The sequence below is a fragment of the Rutidosis leptorrhynchoides genome, chromosome 3 (assembly GCF_046630445.1).
Source record: "Rutidosis leptorrhynchoides isolate AG116_Rl617_1_P2 chromosome 3, CSIRO_AGI_Rlap_v1, whole genome shotgun sequence".
Lineage (NCBI taxonomy): Eukaryota > Viridiplantae > Streptophyta > Magnoliopsida > Asterales > Asteraceae > Rutidosis > Rutidosis leptorrhynchoides.
In genome coordinates, this window is record NC_092335.1 from 525,168,423 (window position 1) to 525,191,296 (window position 22,874).

At 33.5% G+C, this 22,874-nt stretch overlaps 3 protein-coding genes across 5 annotated transcripts; 2 read left to right on the plus strand and 1 right to left on the minus strand.

Annotated features, from left to right (window-relative positions):
- The first annotated feature begins 265 nt into the window (after nt 1-265).
- On the plus strand, nt 266-1,369 carry LOC139901894 (acyltransferase-like). The gene has a single exon (XM_071884563.1). It carries the CDS (start codon nt 266-268, stop codon nt 1,367-1,369), a length of 1,104 nt encoding a protein of 367 aa, XP_071740664.1.
- A 210-nt stretch (nt 1,370-1,579) lies between these two features.
- Nucleotides 1,580-5,000, plus strand: LOC139898340 (uncharacterized). Of its 3 annotated transcripts, none has more exons than XR_011776980.1 (3): nt 1,580-1,736; nt 2,317-4,489; nt 4,682-5,000. XR_011776980.1 is itself a non-coding variant. In XM_071881071.1 (2 exons), exon 2 carries the CDS (start codon nt 2,808-2,810, stop codon nt 4,056-4,058), a length of 1,251 nt encoding a protein of 416 aa, XP_071737172.1. In that variant the 5' UTR covers nt 1,580-1,736; nt 2,317-2,807; the 3' UTR covers nt 4,059-4,632. The 3 variants fall into 3 exon arrangements, 1 of the variants encoding a protein (XP_071737172.1); XR_011776981.1 differs by having other exon boundaries at nt 2,317-4,250; XM_071881071.1 differs by lacking the exon at nt 4,682-5,000 and having other exon boundaries at nt 2,317-4,632.
- A 310-nt stretch (nt 5,001-5,310) lies between these two features.
- On the minus strand, nt 5,311-10,698 carry LOC139898341 (solanesyl diphosphate synthase 3, chloroplastic/mitochondrial-like). Its single transcript, XM_071881072.1, has 12 exons — nt 10,427-10,698; nt 9,070-9,159; nt 8,892-8,972; nt 8,708-8,779; nt 8,400-8,531; nt 8,210-8,296; nt 7,981-8,052; nt 7,784-7,869; nt 7,556-7,688; nt 6,649-6,738; nt 5,674-5,772; nt 5,311-5,602 (listed from the first exon to the last, which is right to left on the minus strand). The coding sequence occupies exons 1-12, from the start codon at nt 10,565-10,567 to the stop codon at nt 5,423-5,425; spliced, it is 1,263 nt and encodes a 420-aa protein (XP_071737173.1). The 5' UTR covers nt 10,568-10,698; the 3' UTR covers nt 5,311-5,422.
- Between the last annotated feature and the right edge of the window lie 12,176 nt (nt 10,699-22,874).

The window sequence follows — 22,874 nt, forward strand, 5'->3', positions numbered from 1 at the left end:
TCTCTGGAGTTTCTATTTGAATAACACCGACACTTTACAACGTTATTTTTTTGCTAAAAGAGATTTTCCACCGCTAAAACATGTCATAAAATTTTTGTCTATTTTTTCTATACTAAATCTGGTGAAGTTTGAACCTCAAAATATTGTCAAAATACCGATAACCACTAAATCATCATCTTGTGATGATTATACGAGTGCGTGGTCTATAAAACCGTACAATGACCATCTGAAGCCAATAGGCAATAGACAAGTATCAACTTCAACTATGGTAATTATTAGCAAGGTTTTAAGATTTGGTAGAAAAAAACTTCACACAATTGTATCAAGAGATAAAATCAAACCTTCTTCTCCAACTCCCTTTCATTCAAAAACATATAATCTCTCATTACTCGATCAAATCGCCGTAAATTCATACATGCCGATTGTAGCCATATACCCGAGCACGAATGCTTATCAATCGCCCCGTGAAAAGACGCTCGAGTTGAAGAACTCTTTATCGAAAGTACTGACTCATTACTATCCATTTGCTGGTAAAATGAAGAAAATGGGTCCCACGTTCGTTGATTGTAACGATGAGGGTGTTGAGTTTATTGAAGCGTGTAACACCAGCTCGCTATCAGATTTCCTCCAAGAATCGGTGCACGAAGATCTTGATCAACTTTTCCCAGATGATCGTATATGGTTCAAAAGAAGAATTAAAAGTTCTAGTGATGACGAAAATACTAGTAATGAGTCCCCATTCTCCGTTCAAGTTAACCATTTCGCGTGTGGAGGGATTGCAGTCGCAACTTCTTTACGTCACAGGATTGGAGACGGAAGCAGCTCGTTAAATTTCAGGGTTGATGTCACATCACACTCTCGAGATGTGACATCACCCATCATTAATCCACATTTTATAACTTACCAACCTACAACTGTTAAGTTGCCAAAAAGTGATCCGTACATACCACCTAAAAAAGTTGTGTCAAAAAGTTTTGTTTTCTCGAATGCGAAAATAAAAGACCTCCAGGCCAAGGTGGCATCCATGACCATGGAGACTAGAAACCCTATCGTAAACCCTACTCAATTTGAAGTCTCATCATGGCTTCTACATAAGTGTGTAGCATCAGCAGCTACCAAGAGGATATCGGGAAATGATACAAAAACTAGCGTGATCGTGCCATTAAATCTGAGAAACAAGTTAAAAGAGCCATTGCCTACAACAAGCATAGGAAACCTTTTTTATTCGTTAATCTTTCCATTAAGCAATAATCATGGTGATGTCATGCCAGATGAGTTTATTAGCCAACTCAGGAGAGAAAAATTCAAATTTAAAAATATTAGACTGGAAACGACATTAGGAACTGTAGCAGACAGGGGCGGAATATAGACAACTCCCGTGAGGGTGACTGACCCACCTGGGTTTTTAAGTAGAACTAGCTATTTAGTGTGATTGGGCTTTCATTTTTGTTTCTATCCTACTATATTATCCCCTCTGGATCCACACCACATGAAGTCAAACATATTTTGGCCCACTAACAAAAACAATATATAATACGGAGTACTGAATACTCCGAAAGGCGAAAGATACAAATCCCAATTTTAAACAATCCACCAAATAAATAACCTAACCTAAATACCAAATTTCGATAAAAAAATTTCTCACCTGCGTATGATGCTTCTGGAGTTCTTTCCCAAATTCTTCAAACGATTATGAGTTAACGGTAGACAAAAGTATTGGGCTTTCTTCTTACGAGGTATATTTCCCCGTAGTTTCTATATGCTATTTAACTAGTTCATCATTGATTCTTAATGAGTTTATGGTAGACATCACTTTTAATTTGTGTGTAGTGTTTTATGTGATTGTGTTTGTGTTTTCTATTCTAATTTCTAAACTGATATTATATTCATAAATTATTATTATTCTTTGTTTCATAGTTTGTTGTCCTTGAATGGTCTTTGTTTTACACAATAGCTTTTATTATACGGAGCAATATATAATTGAGAGGTTGTGTACTTGTGTAGTGTATTGACTTTTGAAGAATGAGTTATTCAGTCTTAAATGAAGTAACTAATTTATGTTCAATGATATCACACTTACTGTATGTTAACTGGAGTGTTGAATGAAGTATTAATGAAAAATAACTTTTGAGTTAATATTTAGTCTTTACTGACTTAGTACAGTAGTACTTACTGATTTTGGAGTTTGAAGTTTAAAGATTTAATTTGAAATTTAAGATAACATATGAAGGTTTAATATTTACAGATTTTGGAGTTTGAAGTTTAAAGATTTAATTTGAAATTTAATGATAACATATGAAGGTTTAATATTTACAGGAGCATGAAAAACACAAAAAAGATTATTTCTTTTTTTTCTAAAAGAAAGAGTGATGAAGCAACTGAGGATGTAAATCAAGAAAATAAACGTTTCAAAGCATCAACAAGTGCACCAGAAGAACCGAACCAACCAGACCCGAAACCAAATGTTTTTGAAATTCTAAAGCCAAATACAAATGATTGCGATATTACTTCAATGGAAAGAGACCCGGGGAAGAGAAAACACATGTGGGAATATTCAGCTAATCTTAGGGAACAAGTAAGACGACAATATTTGAACTTAGGACCTCTTCAAGTGGCTGCTAGCTTAAATTTGTTAAATCAAGCGGGACACGTTGAAAATGTTTTAGAGAAGCAAAGTGAAGAAATTGAAGAATCGTACACGATCGAAAGCTTCCATTGATATAGTTCGATGGTTGGCATTCCAAGCTATCGCTTTTAGAGGGCATGATGAAACTCCAAACTCAACAAACCGTGGCAATTTTATCGAAATGTTAAAACTTCTTGCTTCATATAATGATGAACTTGCGAAGGTTGTGTTAGGGAATGCTCCTTATAATTCGCAGTGTACTTCGGGATTGATACAAAAAGAAATCTTGAGTATTATTGCAAACAATGTCCGAAAACATATTCGAAATGAAGTTGGTGATTCTTACTTTTGTGTCATGATTGATGAGGCACGTGATGAGTCTAAACAAGAGCAAATGGCTATAGTATTGAGATTTGTTGATAAAGATGGGTTGATAAGAGAGAGGTTCTTAACTTTGGTACATGTTTATGATACTTGCTCATTAACCCTTAAAACAAATTTGTGGAATCAACTTTTACATTACCAGTTTGATACTACAAAAATCCGTGGTCAAGGTTACGATGGTGCGAGTAACATGAGAGGGGAATGGAATGGTTTACAAGCACTTGTTGCTAAGGATTGTCCTTATGCATACTATGTTCATTGCTTTGCTCATAGATTACAGCTTGTCTTAGTTGCTTCTTCAAGAGAAGTTATTTCGGTCCACCAATTTTTCACAAAGTTGACTTCCATTATTAATGTTGTTTGTGCTTCAAGTAAGCGTCACGATGAGTTACAAAAAGCTAAGTCGGATCATATTAAATGTTTGTTGGAACTCGGTGAAATCAAATATGGCAAAGGAAAAAATCAAGTTGGAACTATAAGACGAGCTAGTGACACACGTTGGGGTTCTCATTTCAATTCAGTTTGTAGCTTGATTGATATGTATGATGCTACTTTTGTAGTTTTGCAGAGTATAATTAAAGATGGATGTTCTTCACAACGTGGTGATGCTGATGCAGCTTATGGTTATATGATATCATTTGAGTTTGTTTTCATTCTGCACTTGATAAAAGAAATAATGGGAATGACTAATACTTTATCTAAGGCTTTGCAAAAGAAAAATCAAGACATTGGCAATGCTATCTCTCTTGTTTCGGCTACAAAGGAAAGTCTTAACAATTTCAGAAATTCTGGATGGGACTCTTTTATTGAACAAGTTATAATATTCTCTGAGAAACATAAAGTGAACATACCAGATTTCAAAGCCCCGTATAAGTCTACTCGATATCGCCCTTGTGGACAAGACAATCAAGTGAGTGTTGAGCATTATTATAAGGTTGATGTATTTATTTGCACATTGGACAAGCAATTGAATGAGATGGAAAGTAGGTTTGATGATCGTGCCATGGAGAACTCTTACTTCTTATTTGGTTCCAAAAAGTATCTCTGAAGTGTGTGAGACATATGAGATTTGTCATCTTGTTAAAAAATATTATCCTGCAGATTTTACAGAACAAGAGAGGATTCAGTTGAAATATGAGTTGGAGATTTTTAAAATTGAATTGTCAACGGACTCAAAGCTCAAGGGTGCTACTACTATCGCTAACTATGCAAAATTCTAGTGGAAACTCAGAAGTTTGAGGTATATTCTATGCTCGATAGACTACTTCGACTCATATTAACACTTCCAGTTTCTACAGCTACAACTGAGAGAGCATTTTCTGCAATGAAACTGTGTAAAAATCGACTTCGCAATAAGATGTCCGATGATTTTCTTGCAGATAACTTGGTGGTTTACATAGAAAAAGATATTGCTGAAAAAATTGATTCAGGAGATATAATCAATGAATTCAAAGACCTTAGAGGTCGTCAAGCTGAATTGTAATCTTTATGCACCGTACTTTAATTGGTTGTTTATGTTTCTTTTTGAGTCGATAATTGCTAAGTGCTAACTCATGATGATATTTTGATATATAAAGTACATCTTTTGTGTATATCGTTTTTCGCCACAATTTTATGTTTCTTTTATGTTCTACAAATTGACAATCTCGTCCCCCCGGTAAAAAATTTCAGGTTCCGCCACTGGTAGCAGACATGATATCTGAAAGTTTTATCTTGGGGACGGCTCAAAGCATGGATACGAGTTACGTATATTAGAGCATATGTCGGTATCCTATGTATGATATTGATTTTGGGTGGGGGAAGCCTGTAAAAGTAGCCGTTGGTGGAGCCTTTAAGAATATGAGTATTTTAATGGACACACCTGATGGAAACGGCATCGAAGCACTAGTTTCTCTAGATAAACAAGTCATGAATATAGTTGTAAACGACCCCCGAGTTACTAGCCTTTAGTTGCTAGTCTATTGTATTGTATTGTAATTTCTCGACTACCACTTTTTGTGTTACTTTTATTATTTGGTGCAAAAGTACACGTTACTTGTACTCATTCATGTTCCGAATAAACCCTAGAGTAAATCGTATGCAATTCCGCAAATGGAGAAATTGTTCAAGTGATTGGATCGGGTTTCCTTCTGGGCAGCAGTTGGGGGCAGTTTATGCAACTGCGAAAGAATGAACGTGGGTGGTTTAGTTCCCTAGGTTAGGTGATCCCAAACTGTTGTTAAAAAAAAAAAAAAAAAAAAAAAAAAAAAAAAAAAATGCTGCTCTTTTAAAATTATTATTATTAAATCGTTTTGTAATTATATTTCTTCTTGTTTAAGATCTCCTAGTCAATAATCATTATTGAGCAAGTCTTACACAACAAGAAAAAGAAGACTCAACTCAGGTTAGGTACTTAAGCTTACTACAATTAATTTACTTTGTTCGATTGATAACTCTGTGTGTTAATTCAATAAGTGCACGCCTTGATCTTTGAACATCTTCATCGTCATTTTCTGGTAACGATTCAATCGCAGCGGATGCAAGGCTTGCATGCTTTGCTGCTAGTTCCCTAGTTCTTTGTATTCCATGACTTTTACCAAGATACTCCAGAGCCTGTATTACCGCAAATCAGTTTTACCATCAGTCAACAAAAGTCAACTTTATGTATAGTGACATAAACTTACCAGATCTACATTCTCAGGGTTGTCCAATCCCTTATCGACAACTGTCCGCAATTCTGGAAACTCCTCCATTGCATACAACATTGGAGCTGTGACTATTCCCTGCAAAACGACAACGTGAACACCGCTTGCAACATATCACATAAAGTTCTATAATGATGAAACCATTCAAATATACAGTAATATAAATAGTGATTTAATCAAGAGGGAAAAACACTTTTTTGGGGGGAAGTAAATTTTTTTTTCTTTTTTTTTTTTTATAAAAATTTCAGGCATCAAGATCACATAAAAATATGAAGATTTAAAAAAGACACTTCGTGATGAATATTATTATTTTGGCGGGAAAACGCTCGGAGAAATAAATGATAACATTCATTGCATTGAATGTTTTGCTTATGAGTTTGTTTTTTAGGGTTTAGAAATTAGGGTTTAGAAATTAGGGGTTAAAAATTAGGGGTTAGCTACTAGGGTTTAGAAATTAGGGTTTTAGGATTAAAAATTAGGGTTTAGGGTTTAGATTGAATTTTTAACACGAATGGTTTAGAGTTTAGGGTTTTGGGTTTAGTCCCTAAACCCAAAACCCTAAGCCCTAAACCCTAAACTCTAAATCGGGCTAGATTTTGAAAAAAACTTCACATATGATGGAAAAAGAACGCTCGAAGAATAACATTGAGGAATAACATTACGCATGCCGAATGTTATCAGTTTTTTCTTCGAGCGTTTTCCCGCCAATATAAGAACATTTATCACAAAGTATCTTTTTTAAATGTTCATGTTTTCGTGTGCTCTTAATGTTGGAAGAAGAAAAAAAATTCGAAAAAAACGAAAAAATAAAAAAATAAATTTTACTTCCCCTTGCCCTAAAAAAGTGCTTCCCTCTTGATTATGACCCTATATAAATGTTCCCTCTGTATGGGAATACAAATAAATATCCATGCTACATATATGAATATATGTTGTTTAAATTGGGCGACTTACATGACGGATGTCAGATAATGAGCCCTTTCCAAGAGATGTTGATGTGCCCGTGAAATCAAGGACATCGTCAATTAACTGAAACGCCAACCCCTGCAGAAAAGTAGGAATTACGAGTTACAACCATATTGATTGGTTTGAGTAACATGCTGATATGAAGTGCACCACTAATAGCCATCTTATTTGTGATTAATAATTCATTATAATCTTTACAAACTTTATTTTGCTTATTTTTTTAAGAAGACAAACTTGAATGTAGACGTATTAGCTTTTTCCTTGCAACTAAAGATGGCAATTTCGAGTAATTTGTTTTTAAAGTAGTCAATTTTCTGTAAAATTGTAAAAATGGGTTCCACCTTTTTTTTTTTTTTTTTGAACAGTTCAAATGGCAGTGTGTTTTTCAGTTTCAAGGCATACAACTTGTACAATATTGCGTTTACATGAAGCTAGAATATTAATGTAATAATAATAAAAATACTTTGATCACATATAACATGCTACTCCCTCCATCCCAATTTCATAGTCCCCAAACAAAAAAGAAGTATTTTAAGAAATATCATTATTACATATACTTTTTATTTACTTTACGATCACCCCTTACATTTAACCTATCTTTTTGTCCTTGCATACATACATTAATGGTAGAAAGGGAACTTTACCTCCTTATTCTTATCTATTTATAGAAAATGATTATTTTTTGGGACAACTCAAAAAGAAATATTGGACTATTAAATTGGGATGAAGGGAGCATTTATTTACGTGTTATTTTCAACCAATGCCAACAAATTTCACTTTCCCTTTACCCAATCCCCTCGTATATATGTTTCGGTATACATATTTTAAAGCCAAACACATATATGCTTTGTCGGAGTATTCGAAACATATAATGACATTGTCTACACTTACACACCAGATTTTTCCCGTACTCATACGCCAGCGTAGCAACCTCTGCAGTCTGTCCAGTAAGAAGCGCAATAGATTTGCAGCTGTTCGAAATCAAAGATGCAGTCTTGTAGTATGTCTTCTGCAAATAGTAATCCATGCTACAAGATAATAATATAAATATGTTCACATTTTAGAGTTGAACATGCATAAAATAAGCAAAACTTGCACTAAAATTCTACAAGGCAGAATATACCTACTACGCTGTTCGGATGACGTACTCATTTGCATCGTTTCTCCAGTAACTAAATGTTCTACTGCCGTTGCTAGTAGTGATACAACCTGCAACCATTAATAGAACAGAAATGAGTATTTGATAATGACACTGTGAAAAGAGACGAGGGCTGCAAAAAAAAAAAAAAAAAAGAGATAGATAATTAAATAATTAGATACCTCTGTATTTTTTAAAGAGGCAAGGGTAATACAAGCTCTAGAAAGCAAAAAGTCTCCAGCCAACACTGATATCTGCATTGTGAAAACGGAGGTGACATTTTATGCACAAGAAACACATAAAGGTATGCACTTTAAAATTATTATTATTATTATTATTACTATTAAATAATACTCCATATAATAATAAACAATTGGCAGTAATCAGAAAAAGAGTGAAAAGACGTATCACCTTATTTCCCATTACGAAGTTAAGGGATCCAATTCCGCGTCTTGTATCAGCATCATCAAGCACATCATCATGAAGAAGGCTGGCAACCTGCAAACAGAAGGTTATTTTCATACCAACATGGTAGATTATTATATTATTATAATAATTAATAATAATAATAATAATAGAATGATATTAAAAGAAACCTAACATGAATCATCTCTGTAATTTCAGCAATAGATTGTAGTCTCGTACGCAACTCTGTTGAAAACATATCGACAACCCCTTCTGAAGTTGGTTTGGAGATTTTAACATTTAATGCTGTTGCCATCAATAGAATAACCTGCAAAGGAAAAACTACGTCAATACTTTCAGCACGATAACATGATGCAATGAAAAACAAACACACACACATGCATTTGTTTACATCGTTAGTCCAAAATTAACCGACGTTTCAGATGAAACCAGTAGCAAAGTCCAAATTCTGTTTGAACTTGATAAATTAAGCAATGAACTTACAGTGGGTCGAAACCTCTTTCCTTCAACGCCCATTTTAAAGAAATACTCGGCTGCTGATGCAAGCTTTGGCACCTACAAGAGCACAAATTTGAATTCAGTCACATAAAAAAATATAAAAAATAAATGAAATAGTTGGAGCCGTATGTGAATATAAGTAGTTCTTCAGTAGTCATTGCACGCATACCTGAGTAACAACCATTGCTCGCAACCTATTAGCAACAATCGATAGTTCATCAGCAACGAGTGAAAATGGGTCTACTGGATCCTGGATATTAAGAAAAAAAAAAGGGGGAAATGACTCACATAACTGTTACAGATAAACTCAACAAAACATGCACAGTAGTAAAAAAAATTGCACTTACGTTGATAGAAGATCCTTCGTACGAGGGCTGTGGTCCACCAGAACTGAAGGGGCGTGAAATCAAGAAATTGTTAACTCTACAACCCAAAACCTACTATTACCAGAAAACAATCAAGAAAAGCATAAATAAAAAACCATGATACAACTGGCACCAGAATCAGTTGCCATCAAGAAAATACTGAATACTAAAATTTAAAATACTTAATTAATACAAGCAATTCATTAATCATTATATCACAACAGCAAAAGAACAACAGAGAAGCTAGAATGCCACAGGTACAATATGGTTATGGACTTAACTGCCTATTGAGACATTCGATATACTTCTTCGTTTCCTAAATTTATCATAACCATGACATGTATACTTAACACTTACTCACAAAGAAGAAAATTATGTGACATCACGTAACAAAATACATTACATTCTGTCGAAACATGACAATAAACTTTTGGTACGCATCTTTAACATATATACAATTAACGAATTTTCTTCTCAAATCTGTTACTTCACATTTATGACCAGCCATAAGACTATACCTAACTGTATACCATATGTCCATTTTATCGGATAATCAAGGTTGAAAAAGACGCGAAACGGGGTCGAGACGTTCGGGACCTTAAAACACCGAGACAAGGTCGACACGGACGTTGACTGACTTTTGACTTTATATATATAAATATATACACATATTTGAAAGCCAAAAAACCTTCGTTGACCATTTGTACCTATAATCGCTATTATCGCTAATATAATAAAAAAAGTAACACTCAACTACGTCAATTTTGATCAATTTGACCGACTTTCGACCGATTTTAATCGAATTTTTGACTTTTGACCGGCGTTTAGCCGACATTTCCCGCATTTGACCCGACTTTGACAAACTTATTAGACGACGAGATGGGGACGAGATGGGCTAGTCATCAAAACGTCGCAACGGACGTCGTTTACAACACTATCAATAACTAACACATTTTTATATGGTAATTATATAACATTAAAATGGAAATGAGACATAATCCCTTTAAAAAGAATACCTACATATGAACTTCCTATCCACCAAACCTACTACAGTCCAAATCCAAAAAAGTACCATTAAAAAAATCTAAAAAGCTTAATTTAGATATAATAAATAAATAAATAAATCTATAATCGAAAATTAAAACTTTAATAACCAAAAGTAGGTACGGCAAGGTAAAGAGTATAACCTAATTGATCATTCTCATTAAGCCGAAAATATTTGTATCATTCCTCATCTAAAAACTTACAACTAAACAGTAACATTACCAATTCTATTTTTATAAAACAGCATAAATAAATTGATATATAATTAAGAAAAAGCAATTTTAAACGATTTTACCTCATGAGAGGTCGAAATTGGAGATGTAAATCGACTGTAATGAGACAATTGTTGATGCGAAGCAGAGGAATATAGCCACCGACAACGGTTGTAATTAGCTGCTGTTTTTGAAATCCTACAAATTCCTCGATAGATAAACATCCTTGCAAAATATCGTATCGTATGTTAGTGTTGAGATATATAAATTATTAATTAATTAATTATTATTATTATTATTATATACATATAGATAGATATAGATATACATAGATATAGACAGATTAAATTGAAAGTTTGCTTGAAGAAGGGGTAAATAGCAGTACAAGTGTTTAGGGGTTTTGGCGAAATTAAAAACATTGGAAAATGATTTTTCTTACCAACCTTTAGTTAGTTAAACTTTAAAATTGAAGTAACTGACGTTTGATGGATTTTCAACGGTGAAACGACAAATTGATGAATTATGCAAGTACTGCAACCACGTTCATAACCCAAAATTAAATTCTTCAACAACATTTCTTTATACTATTTAAAATTAAAATAATGGTTTATATTGAATGAATAATGAAAATTGATTTATTGATTTGATGTTGATATTGAATTATTGATTGACAATGATGTTTGTTGTAACAATAACTCACGTATATGTTTTTTACTCCGTAGTTGATTGATATCATTACAAATATTTGGAAGGGGTGTTTGGATTTGCGTTTTAAAAATTAATTATGCATTTTGTAAACGGATAATGAAATAATTAGCTGTAGCAAAACGTAATTTTGATAAATGGTGTTTGGATTTAATTATGATGTTTGAAATCGTATAATCAGATAATTAATTTTTTGAGTGTTTGGAAAAATCAAATTATTTGATGACTTTACATGTAAAATTACGGAAAAAGACATTTTCTCTCAAAAAAAAAAAAAATAGATACGTAGTAAGTTTTAATATGTACATATATATGATTCATATGCTCTAATTATATAAGTGAATTTGTATAATAGTTTTGTACACGATATAAATACGTATATATCATATTTTTTATAGTTTCATCATTTGAGCAAGAATACTAGTTTCATGTAAATTAGTACATACAATTTATTATTATCCTATTATTACAATTCTTTGAACTTTTGTGTTTTACGATGAAAATTAAAATAAGATTAAAAATAATACGAAGTACATCAAAAATTTTACTCCGTATTTAAGTACCTAGTTGAGGCATAAATTACATACTCCCGAAAAAAAATTAGAGGATTACATTTGGTTGAATAAAGTAGTACCAAAATACAAGAATGACTACGGCATGTTGTAGAGAATGTGAAGTTGAAAATAAAGTGAAAATATATAAGGGTGTTTTGGTAAAATAAACGGGTAGGAGTTTACATTGAGATCAGCGTTTTCTCTCCAGTAAGTATACACCTACTTCTCTAAAATCACAATTTGAACCCCATAAAACTCAAAAAATCAGTTTTTACCATTTATTTGCCAAAAACTAAAAAACAATATTTACGATTTCTAAACGTGATAATTAAAAAATCTTGATCAAATTGTTAAACGAAACACCCCCTTAGTACAACAACTAGATTCTAAAAATAAATATTACGGAGTATCCAATTAATCAGCTTTTAAGCTCTTTCAAATCAAATATCAAATCAAATAATAATATACTTTACAAAAAAAAATACCTAGAAGAAGTAACTATACCATTGACAAAATTAGCCATTAAACATGTCTATAATCTATTTTATGATTTTATCAACTCTAAACTCATGTAAGCATTTCCATACCCTACGTATCAATTTCATTTTTCGGTCTCGCAATTGTTGTAACAATATGTATCAGTGTTAAAGTTGAAGCCGTATTTTTTTTTAAAAATTTTTTTTTTTTTTTTTGTGCCGTATTTTGACTAGAGTGTAGATTGACAGGAACACATTAACTCTAAACTCGTGTAAGCATTTCTTAACTAAGTGATTGGCTAGTGATCCATACACCACTAGATTTTAACCATACACCACCAAACGTGATTAAAACATTGTACAGTACAACACTCTACTGTACATTTGATTGTGTATCACTAAGATTAATGGTGTACGGATCACCATTAAATTTTAGCCATATTTTGACTAGAGTGTAGATTGACACGAACACATTAACTCTAAACTCGTGTAAGCATTTCTTAACTAAATGATTGGCTAATGATCCATACACCACTAGATTTTAACCATACATGTCACGACCCTACTTTTTCCGTTATCTTTTACCGTTAATTATTTAACGACCGTTAACTGTTAATTGTGCTACGTCATTTCTATGACCTATATTATTATATTAATAATAATATATTAATTATTAAGTGTTATGTGAATAATTGTATTCATATTTTAATTTATACGTTTCTACGTGTCGCGGATTTCTATCCGGCGAATCTTTTCGGTTTTCAAACCAACGGTCGCGTTTTTGGGATATTTAAATCCTAATTATTTTAAATATGATATTTTAAGATCATATAATTATATATAGTATTTATATTTATTTTTCGTCGCGCGTTTGTTATCTCTCCGAATTTTTAATCGCGTAAGCGTGTTTTCGCGTTTCGGGATTCGTTCGGGCTTTCGGGCCACAAGTAAATCAACATTTATCAAAATTGGACCCATGGGGCCCACCCCCATGCAATTCTAGGCCGAACCCCTTTAGGAGAGGGGGCTTTGTGCAATTTTTGCAAACCTTGTTACCATACTCCTAATTTCCATTCATTTTCTCATTCACCCTAATTATTTTGGCTCTCCTCTCCTCCCTTTTTCTTTTTGCAGCCGGCCACACAAGCATCATCATCATCATCATCAATTGCTAATCATCAAAGGCTTGTATTACTTGATCGTTTGCATAATCGGGTTCTACGCGATCTCCTCTACACATCTATACTTCTTGATTCTTGATTAGGGTATAAACCCTAACCCTAGAACTTTTGATTTTTCTTTATATTTCTGTATTTTGATTATATATTAATAGTATGATGGTTACTTGTTGTTGTAATGGTGTTTGTATGCATAGAATTACTCATAAACACATGTTTTCGGTTTGATAAAATTGGGACAGCAGCTATTTCGTGTATTTCTGATATTGTGACTATTATAAAAGTTAAAATAAAGTATCTAGATGAGTTTCTCTCATCAAGACATTAATTTTAGACTCCGGATTCATGTCGTTTCGATTCCCGGAGCCCTAAATATGATCAAAGTGGTATTTTGTTAAGATTGAAATGTGATTTTGGTATGAACCAGGTTTGGTCCGACTTTGTGACCATATTTGGTGACTTTAGGGTGTGTTAGTGTGTTAGGACTGATGGTGGGGAGAACTTTCATGTTCGGGTCATCTCAATCCGAGCCACGAATCACCCGTTACGTCTAAAACACGATTTTGAGTTAATTGAAGTTCCAAGTAGTGTAATGGCTGTGCATCACGACTTGTGGACTGTCCTTGGGATGTTCTTGAGTGTATCAAAGTGTCGGGTGGTTTGCTTAGGCGGAGATGTATGTAAGGCTCGCCGAAAACCGACACCCGGGGCTCAGGATACGACCCGATGAACTTTTGATTTAAAACTTATGACTAATTATTAAACTTATGATATAAATAATGGATTTCATTATCATTTAATTACTTATGATAAAAAAAAAGTAATTATTATTATTTAAGACTTATGATATATATTTATTATATCATTTAATTATTATTTATTACTTATGATTTAATTAACATTTTAATTAAACATATGATTAATAATACTTTATTATTAATGGAAAATACTTATGATAAGTATTAAACTTATATTATGAGATTATTATAATAAGACTTATAATAAGGATTAATTAATTATTTAATTATTATAAGGCTTAGTTATTTTTTAATTATAATTTAATTATTAAATACTTATGATTTAATAATTATAATTAGAAACTTATGATATGATTAATAATTCATTATTAATTAATAATACTTATGATATGATTTAAAATTTATTATTAATTAATAATACTTATATTATGACTAATATTTAATTAATTAATTAAATACTTATGTTATATTAATTATATCATTTAAACTTATATTAACTTTAATAATTCATTTTAATTTAATTAAACTTATATTATGACATAATTAGACATATTTAACTTTAATAAACGTTATAACTTACATTATTATTACAACTTACACTTTTAAAATTAACGTTGACCATGTTTGACCAAGGTTGACTTTTGAGTTGACTTTGACTTTCAGTTGACTTTTGTTGACTTTCTAAATAAGGAAACTTTCCTAACTTAAAACTTTCTAAAAATAGAAACTTTCTAAATTTGAAAACTTTCCAAAAATAGAAACTTTCCAAAAATAGAAACTTTCCAAAAATAGAAACTTTCCAAAAATAGAAACTTTCCAAAAATGGAAACCTGCTAAAAATAGAAACTTTCTAAAAATAGAAAGTGTGTGTCCGTAAGCTGTTCCGATCAAACCGATACATATTGGGTATTGTTCTATGACTACTTGCAACATGTACAATAGCTATCATACTAAGACTTGACATAAGTTAGTTATTTATAGCGACCTGCTTTATTTATAGGTCGGCGTTGTGATCATTCCTAATCACTGTACTCATTTGCTGTTCGCTTAATTGTGTTGGTTACTTCGTTACTATTAAGGTGAGTTATAGTCCCATTTTTCTATTTTAAATCTTTTGGGATGAGAATACATGCAATTTATTTTATATTTTGGACACAAGTGGAAGTTGATTTAAATTATTCATTGTGAGTTGAACAAAAATATTCCCTAGTTTGGTAACTGTAATCACTGGTTTCTACTGGTGAACGCGAATCCTACGGATAGATCTATTGGGTTTGACAACCCCATTTCGAGCTAGTCGCGCTAGCAATTTATAATCGGAATGTTTAGTACTTCGTAATTAGTTGAAGATACACTTGTTCGGTGTATATTATTTATTGTGTTTGGCAAGGGTAAATAAATGGTTAAGTGGTTACCAGGTGGCTCATGAAAAATGGAATAATGTTTTTATATGTTTTCTAACATATAATTTAGTGGTCCAAAAAGGAGTTTTTATGTTTTCAAACATAAATTTTTATGGTTTAAATTAGATATTGTTTACAATATTAAACCTATAATTCACTCAACATTTTTGTTGACAGTTACTCGCATGTTTTATTCTCAGGTTCATGATTGATTGCTTCCGCTGTGCTTAGAGAGTCTGCATATTTATGATGGCAGCTTTTGTTAAACATTAAATTGCATTCTATTTTGATACATTTAATAGTGGATGTTGTTGACTTTGTTTTGGTCAACTTTTGGTTAAGTAATAATGTACGATTTTTCTAAACTTACACATTTTGGTAGGTTTCCTTTATAGGAAATCATTTTTTAAATAAAGAATGCAAGGTTATTTATTAAATTCATATAGAGTTATGATCAAGCTGTGGGACCAAGTGACGGAGCCGTTAAGTGTTTTGACGGGGACATCACAGTTGGTATCAGAGCCTTGGTTGTAGGGAATTAGGCTGCATTGATGTTGTCACCCCGAGTCAATAGGGTGCATTAGTGAGTCTAGTCTACAGCCCGGCCTATAATGTATTATTATATATGATTATTGGTATCGTATTAGTATGTATATTGTTATCATACATACATCCCTATTATGTTTTGAAATCCGGGAGGAACTCTCATTCCAATTTAAACGTAGTCTCCGACTCGTGCGAACTTATCCTTATAAGAACACCTCGGGTAGTGAAACCGAGGGGTGCCATTCTTGACTTCTGAAATTCTCGACATTTCTATGTCATCTATTATGGTTATGTATATATAATGTTTGAGTTATCTTACGCGAGATGTCATTCTTGACTTCTAAATGCTCAGCATTTCAATGTCAGCTATTATGTTTAGGTATATAACGTTCTTGTTATATTACGTGCCTTTGTGCCGTTGTGCCTATGTGCTTTGGTTTTTGAACTGGAAGACGTCATTCTTGACTTTTAGAGATTTTTGGCACTTCGAAGACATTTCTATGTCATCGTTACTCCTATTTGTTACTTATGATGTTTTGTCTCTTGTGCTATCCTTAGCACATTGTTTAAGAAAATGTTTTAGAGAAATTGTGTGGAAATCCGAGGTTGATCGCGTATCCTGACCTCATGTAGTGCTATTGGAATGGAGCTATGAATTAGTGAAATATAATGGCGTCAGGCCAACGTGATTATATTACGTTAATTCATAAAGAAGTCCCAATATCGTGACATGGGGAATAGAAAGCGAGTCAAAGAAAATTTTTACACTACTCATTCAGAAATTCCGATGTATTACATGGGTAGGGAAGATATTCATTATCTTATTTGTTGATATACGAGAAGCTCGTTTTAACCAGATTATCTATCTCATGCCCTATCCTCCATAACTCGCTTGTTAGCAACTGCTTCGCTCGGGAACAGTTTTGGCCCAAGGACTTCTGTCCTGATAATAGTCAAAATAACATTTAACTCATTGGTTTTCATGACCTCGTAACAATTGTTGGTCAAATGTCGCATGACGATACAAGTCATTTACTCGATCTTTCACGATCTTACTTCAACTTGTAACCTCTGAAATACAAATACTCTGTTTATCATCGGGAGTTTTACACATTTGTTTAATTGGGCGGTTCTCACGGGATTTATGGGTGAATAGAAGTAATGAAATATTTTGTCATGTATACAATTTATAAAATCGTATATGTACGTATGGATTCAAATGAATAAATTTACCTTTACCTATTTTGGCTAGTATATACTAAATCATACCTTCAAAATTATTTTAAAACCACTCATTTATCGAACTGTTTGACTAAGTTAATTTGTTTTATATAAAATGGTACACGTTGTACATACTTCTAAATTTACTAAGAACTTCATTCTGTTTATGTTGTCACATCAAATGTTTAAAGCTTTTTCAAAACTCCTTTGATCGATTTTATCAAATTTTAGCGTTACTTTACAGAATGTTTGGATCCCAGTTCTTCTCATTCTCAGTTTAGGGATGAAACTTACCATTAAGTTCATTGATAGAAACTCTTACACCCCTTTGGATGCCGGTTTTTCAAAATTTGTAGGCAAGTCTTTGCGCTCATAAAATTTTCCCCTATTATGGTTGGACATGGTCGAAACGCAGACCGATAAATCAATTTTCTGGGGTACATTTGGTGGTTATCCTATTGTAGAAAAGGCGCTAGGTGGGTTTCTACCCCAACTGTTGTTATAGTGGGTATCATGGATATATATTTCACTAGACCGTTTGAGGAGTTTCTACTCTCAATATTCGCTATCAACCACAACACCCTCGTAAACATCAATCCTAGGATTCAATACTTTGAGGTGCACGAAATTATTTTTGGAGATTCATCTCACCAGGAGGCGGCCATTATTTATAACTTATGATTCGCGTTCTTTTCATCCGCACATAAATTTAAGAATATGGATGAATCCTAGATTTCCTCGCTCATTATACAAGGAAGTACACTCTCGTTGAAATATCACACCTTTCGTACGTCTTCCTTTTAGAAACGTAATGAAAATTTACTTTGAAGTCCATAATCTTCATTATCTCCTTTGAGAGAATTGCCTTAAATATCTATGCCACCGATGTGACTACGCCATATATTTCTTCCTTCATTGTTGCAACTATATTTCATTCGTCCCAGTTCGTCCCCTTAGGGAGCTTCTGTTTTGTTTGTTAAGAACAAAGGTGGTTCATTCCGATGGTGTATTGATTATCGCGCGTTGAACAAGCTTAGGATTAAGAACCGTTATCCTCTTCCGAGAATTGATGATCTGTTCAATCAACTTCAAGGTTCGTCCGTTTATTCTAAGATTGATCTTCGTTCCGGTTATCACCAATTACGCGCTAAAGAAACTGATATTCCAAAAGACGCTTTCCGTACCCGTTATGGTCACTTCAAATTCTTTGTTAAGCCGTTCGGATTGATAAATGCACCTGCTGTGTTCATGGACCTCATGAACCGTGTGTGCAGACCCTATCTGGATAAATTCGTTATTGTATTCATCGATGACATCCTTATTTATTCTAAGAGTGATGAAGAGCACGAGGAACATTTGAGGTTAGTGCTTGATCTGTTGAGAAAAGAAGAGTTGTACGCTAAGTTCTCTAAGTGTGCATTCTGGTTACGAGAAGTTCAATTCCTTGGACATATTGTTAGTAAACAAGGGATACAAGTTGATCCTGCTAAGATTGAGGCGATTGAAAGGTGGGAAACTCCGAAAACTCCTACTCAGATTCGTCAGTTCCTAGGATTAGCGGGTTACTATAGAAGGTTCATTCAGGATTTCTCTCGTATCGCGAAACCTCTGACTGCTTAAACGCATAAGGGGAAGAAGTATGAGTGGAAGGATGAACAAGAGGCTGCTTTTCAGATTTTAAAGAAGAAGTTGACTACCGCTCCGATATTGTCACTACCCGAGGATAATGATGATTTTTTTGTTTATTGTGATGCTTCGCGTCAAGGCTTTGGTTGTGTTTTGATGCAACGAAAGAAAGTTATTGCGTACGCGTCACGTCAGTTGAAGATTCACGAGCAGAATTATACAACTCATGATTTAGAGTTGGGGGCCGTTGTTTTTGCGCTTAAGATTTGGACACATTTTTTGTATGGGGTCAAGAGTACTGTGTACACAGATCACAAAAGTCTTCAACATATCCTCGATCAGAAACAGTTGAACATGAGACAACGAAGATGGATTGAGACGTTGAACGATTACGATTGTGAACTTTTGTATCATCCGGGTAAGGCCAATGTTGTAGCGGATGCGTTGAGTCGTAAAGAAAGGGCTGAACCTCGCAGGTTTAGAGCCTTGAATATGACCATTTGAACAAACCTCGCAAGGCAGATTCTTGCAGCTCAACAAGAAGCCTTGAAGGAGGAGAATTTTGTAACGGGAAGGTCCGAGGCTTGAGTAAACAGTTAGATGTACGAACCGATGGTACTCGGTATTTTGCGGGACATCTTTGGGTTCCGGAGTTTGGTGATCTACGACAACTTGTTTTAGATGAGGCTCATAAGTCTAGGTACTCTATTCATCCTGGTTCAGGAAAGATGTATCATGATCTTAAGGAGCTGTATTGGTGGCCTAATTTGAAAGCTGATGTGGCTACGTATGTGGCTAAGTGTTTGACCTGCGCTAAGGTTAAAGCTGAACATCAGGAACCGTCTAGATTTTTGGTGCAACCTGAGATGCTCGAGTGGAAATGGGAAGGGATTACAATGGATTTTATTACAAAGATACCGAGAGTTGCGGGTGGCTATGATACCATTTGGGTGATTGTAGATCGACTCACTAAGTCGACTCACTTTTTGCCGATTAGGGAAACAGATTCAATGGAGAAGCTTACTCGTTTGTACTTGAAGGAGATTATTTCTATACATGGTGTTCCTGTATCCATTATTTCGGATCGAGACAGTCGATTTGTATCGAGGTTTTGGCGATCTTTACAGGAAGCCTTGGGAACTAAGTTAGATATGAGCACCGCTTATCATCCTCAAACAGATGGTCAGAGTGAAAGGACCATTCAGACGTTAGAAGATATGTTACGAGCGTGTGTTATTGATTTTGGTAATGGGTGGAATAAATATTTGCCGCTAACTGAGTTTTCTTATAACAACAGTTATCACGCAAGTATTCAAGCCACACCATTTGAAGCTCTATATGGTAGGAAGTGTAGGTCTCCTGTCTATTGGAATGAGGTTGGGGATACTCAACTCACAGGTCCAGAAATTATTCACGAGACTACCAAGAAGATCGTACGGATTAAGGAAAGTTTGAGAACTGCCAGAATTCGGCAAAGGAGCTATGCCAATAAGAGAAGGAACGATATTGAATTTCAGGTCGGTGATCGTGTTATGTTGAAGGTACCACCTTGGAAGGGCGTGATACGTTTTGGTAAAAGGGGAAAGTTGAATCCTCATTTTGTTGGACCGTTTGAGATTATTGAGAGAGTTGGACCCGTGGCTTATCGTTTGAAATTGCCACAAGAACTCAGTTGAAATGTCCCGTTCTTATTGATTAAAAACGTTCCATATTAATTGATTTCGTTGCGAGGTTTTGACCTCTATATGAGACGTTTTTCAAAGACTGCATTCATTTTTAAAACAAACCATAACCTTTATTTCATAAATAAAGGTTTAAAAAGCTTTACGTAGATTATCAAATAATGATAATCTAAAATATCCTGTTTACACACGACCATTACATAATGGTTTACAATACAAATATGTTACATCGAAATCAGTTTCTTGAATGCAGTTTTTACACAATATCATACAAACATGGACTCCAAATCTTTTCCTTATTTTAGTATGTAACAGCGGAAGCTCTTAGTATTCACCTGAGAATAAACATGCTTTAAACGTCAACAAAAATGTTGGTGAGTTATAGGTTTAACCTATATATATCAAATCGTAACAATAGACCACAAGATTTCATATTTCAATACACATCCCATACATAGAGATAAAAATCATTCATATGGTGAACACCTGGTAACCGACATTAACAAGATGCATATATAAGAATATCCCCATCATTCCGGGACACCCTTCGGATATGATATAATTTCAAAGTACTAAAGCATCCGGTACTTTGGATGGGGTTTGTTAGGCCCAATAGATCTATCTTTAGGATTCGCGTCAATTAGGGTGTCTGTTCCCTAATTCTTAGATTACCAGACTTAATAAAAAGGGGCATATTCGATTTCGATAATTCAACCATAGAATGTAGTTTCACGTACTTGTGTCTATTTTGTAAATCATTTATAAAACCTGCATGTATTCTCATCCCAAAAATATTAGATTTTAAAAGTGGGACTATAACTCACTTTCACATATTTTTACTTCGTTGGGAAGTAAGACTTGGCCACTGGTTGATTCACGAACCTATAACAACATATACATATATATCAAAGTATGTTCAAAATATATTTACAATACTTTTAATACATTTTGATGTTTTAAGTTTATTAAGTCAGCTGTCCTCGTTAGTAACCTACAACTAGTTGTCCACAGTTAGATGTACAGAAATAAATCAATAAATATTATCTTGAATCAATCCACGACCCAGTGTATACGTATCTCAGTATTGATCACAACTCAAACTATATATATTTTGGAATCAACCTCAACCCTGTATAGCTAACTCCAACATTCACATATAGAGTGTCTATGGTTGTTCCGAAATATATATAGATGTGTCGACATGATAGGTCGAAACATTGTACACGTGTCTATGGTATCTCAAGAATACATAATATACAATACAATTTGATTAAGTTATGGTTGGAATAGATTTGTTACCAATTTTCACGTAGCTAAAATGAGAAAAATTATCCAATCTTGTTTTACCCATAACTTCTTCATTTTAAATCCGTTTTGAGTGAATCAAATTGCTATGTGATGTGTGTAGCGTGGGGTTACGAAATATACTATATTTTTAATACGGAATGCTACAAATTATGACAAGTTTTAATTATTTATTTATCGAGTGGGATATACCAAAACCTTGCTACAACACAATAGGCAGTGTACCTAGTCGCGGAGTAGTATAGTTTTTAGTAAGTCCGGTTCGTTCCACAGGGAGACGGGCTTATGAAACACTTATTTTTATATAATTATATTTGTACAAAAATATATAAATATATATATAATAATATATAAAAGTGGGGGTTTTACCGTTTAATGACCGGTTTGTTGATTTTAAGATTTTAGTCGCAGTTAAAACCTAATGTAAAATATAAAATAAATACAAGACTTAAATTAAAGCGTAAAGTAAATAACGATAATGAAATTGCGAATAATAAAAATGCGATAAAATAAAATTGCGATAATTAAAAAGTACGATAATTAAAAGTGCGATTAAATAACAATAAATAAAAATGCGATAATTAGAAGTGCAATTAAATATAAAATAAAGGAAATTAAATATGAAATAAAAGAATTATGCTTATTTAAACTTCCGTAATCCTGATGTTTGACGTGTTGATTTTAGTTTTATGCCCATGGGTTAATTGTCCTTTGTCCTGGATTATTTAATATGTCCGTCTGGTTTTCGTCCATAACAGTCCATCAGTCATAAATATAAAGTGCAAGTGTCCTCGTCAAATTATTATTATACCCGAAGTTAAATATTCCAACTAATTGGGGATTCGAATTGTAACAAGGTTTTAATACTTTGTTTAATGAATACACCAGGTTATCGACTGCGTGTAAACCAAGGTTTTACTACTTTGTTAACAATTACACCAATTACCCTTGAATGTAATTTCATCCCTGTTTTAATTATTCTAGTGGCTATTAATCCATTCCCGTGTCCGGTTAAATGAACGATTATTCGTACATATAAATACCCCGCCCATCGTGTCCGATCGAGTGTATATGGTA

What these genes read in the sequence shown, in the direction of transcription:
- LOC139898341 (XM_071881072.1), bottom strand. Translation starts at nt 10,567, where the DNA reads ATGTTTATCTATCGAGGAATTTGTAGGATTTCAAAAACAGCAGCTAAT. An exon ending in GAGCAATGGTTGTTACTCAG is followed by an intron (nt 8,780 to 8,891) that starts GTATGCGTGCAA and finishes GTGCTCTTGTAG; the next exon opens with GTGCCAAAGCTTGCATCAGC. An exon ending in ACCCTGAGAATGTAGATCTG is followed by an intron (nt 5,603 to 5,673) that starts GTAAGTTTATGT and finishes GCGGTAATACAG; the next exon opens with GCTCTGGAGTATCTTGGTAA.
- LOC139901894 (XM_071884563.1), top strand. Translation starts at nt 266, where the DNA reads ATGGTAATTATTAGCAAGGTTTTAAGATTTGGTAGAAAAAAACTTCAC.
- LOC139898340 (XM_071881071.1), top strand. Translation starts at nt 2,808, where the DNA reads ATGTTAAAACTTCTTGCTTCATATAATGATGAACTTGCGAAGGTTGTG.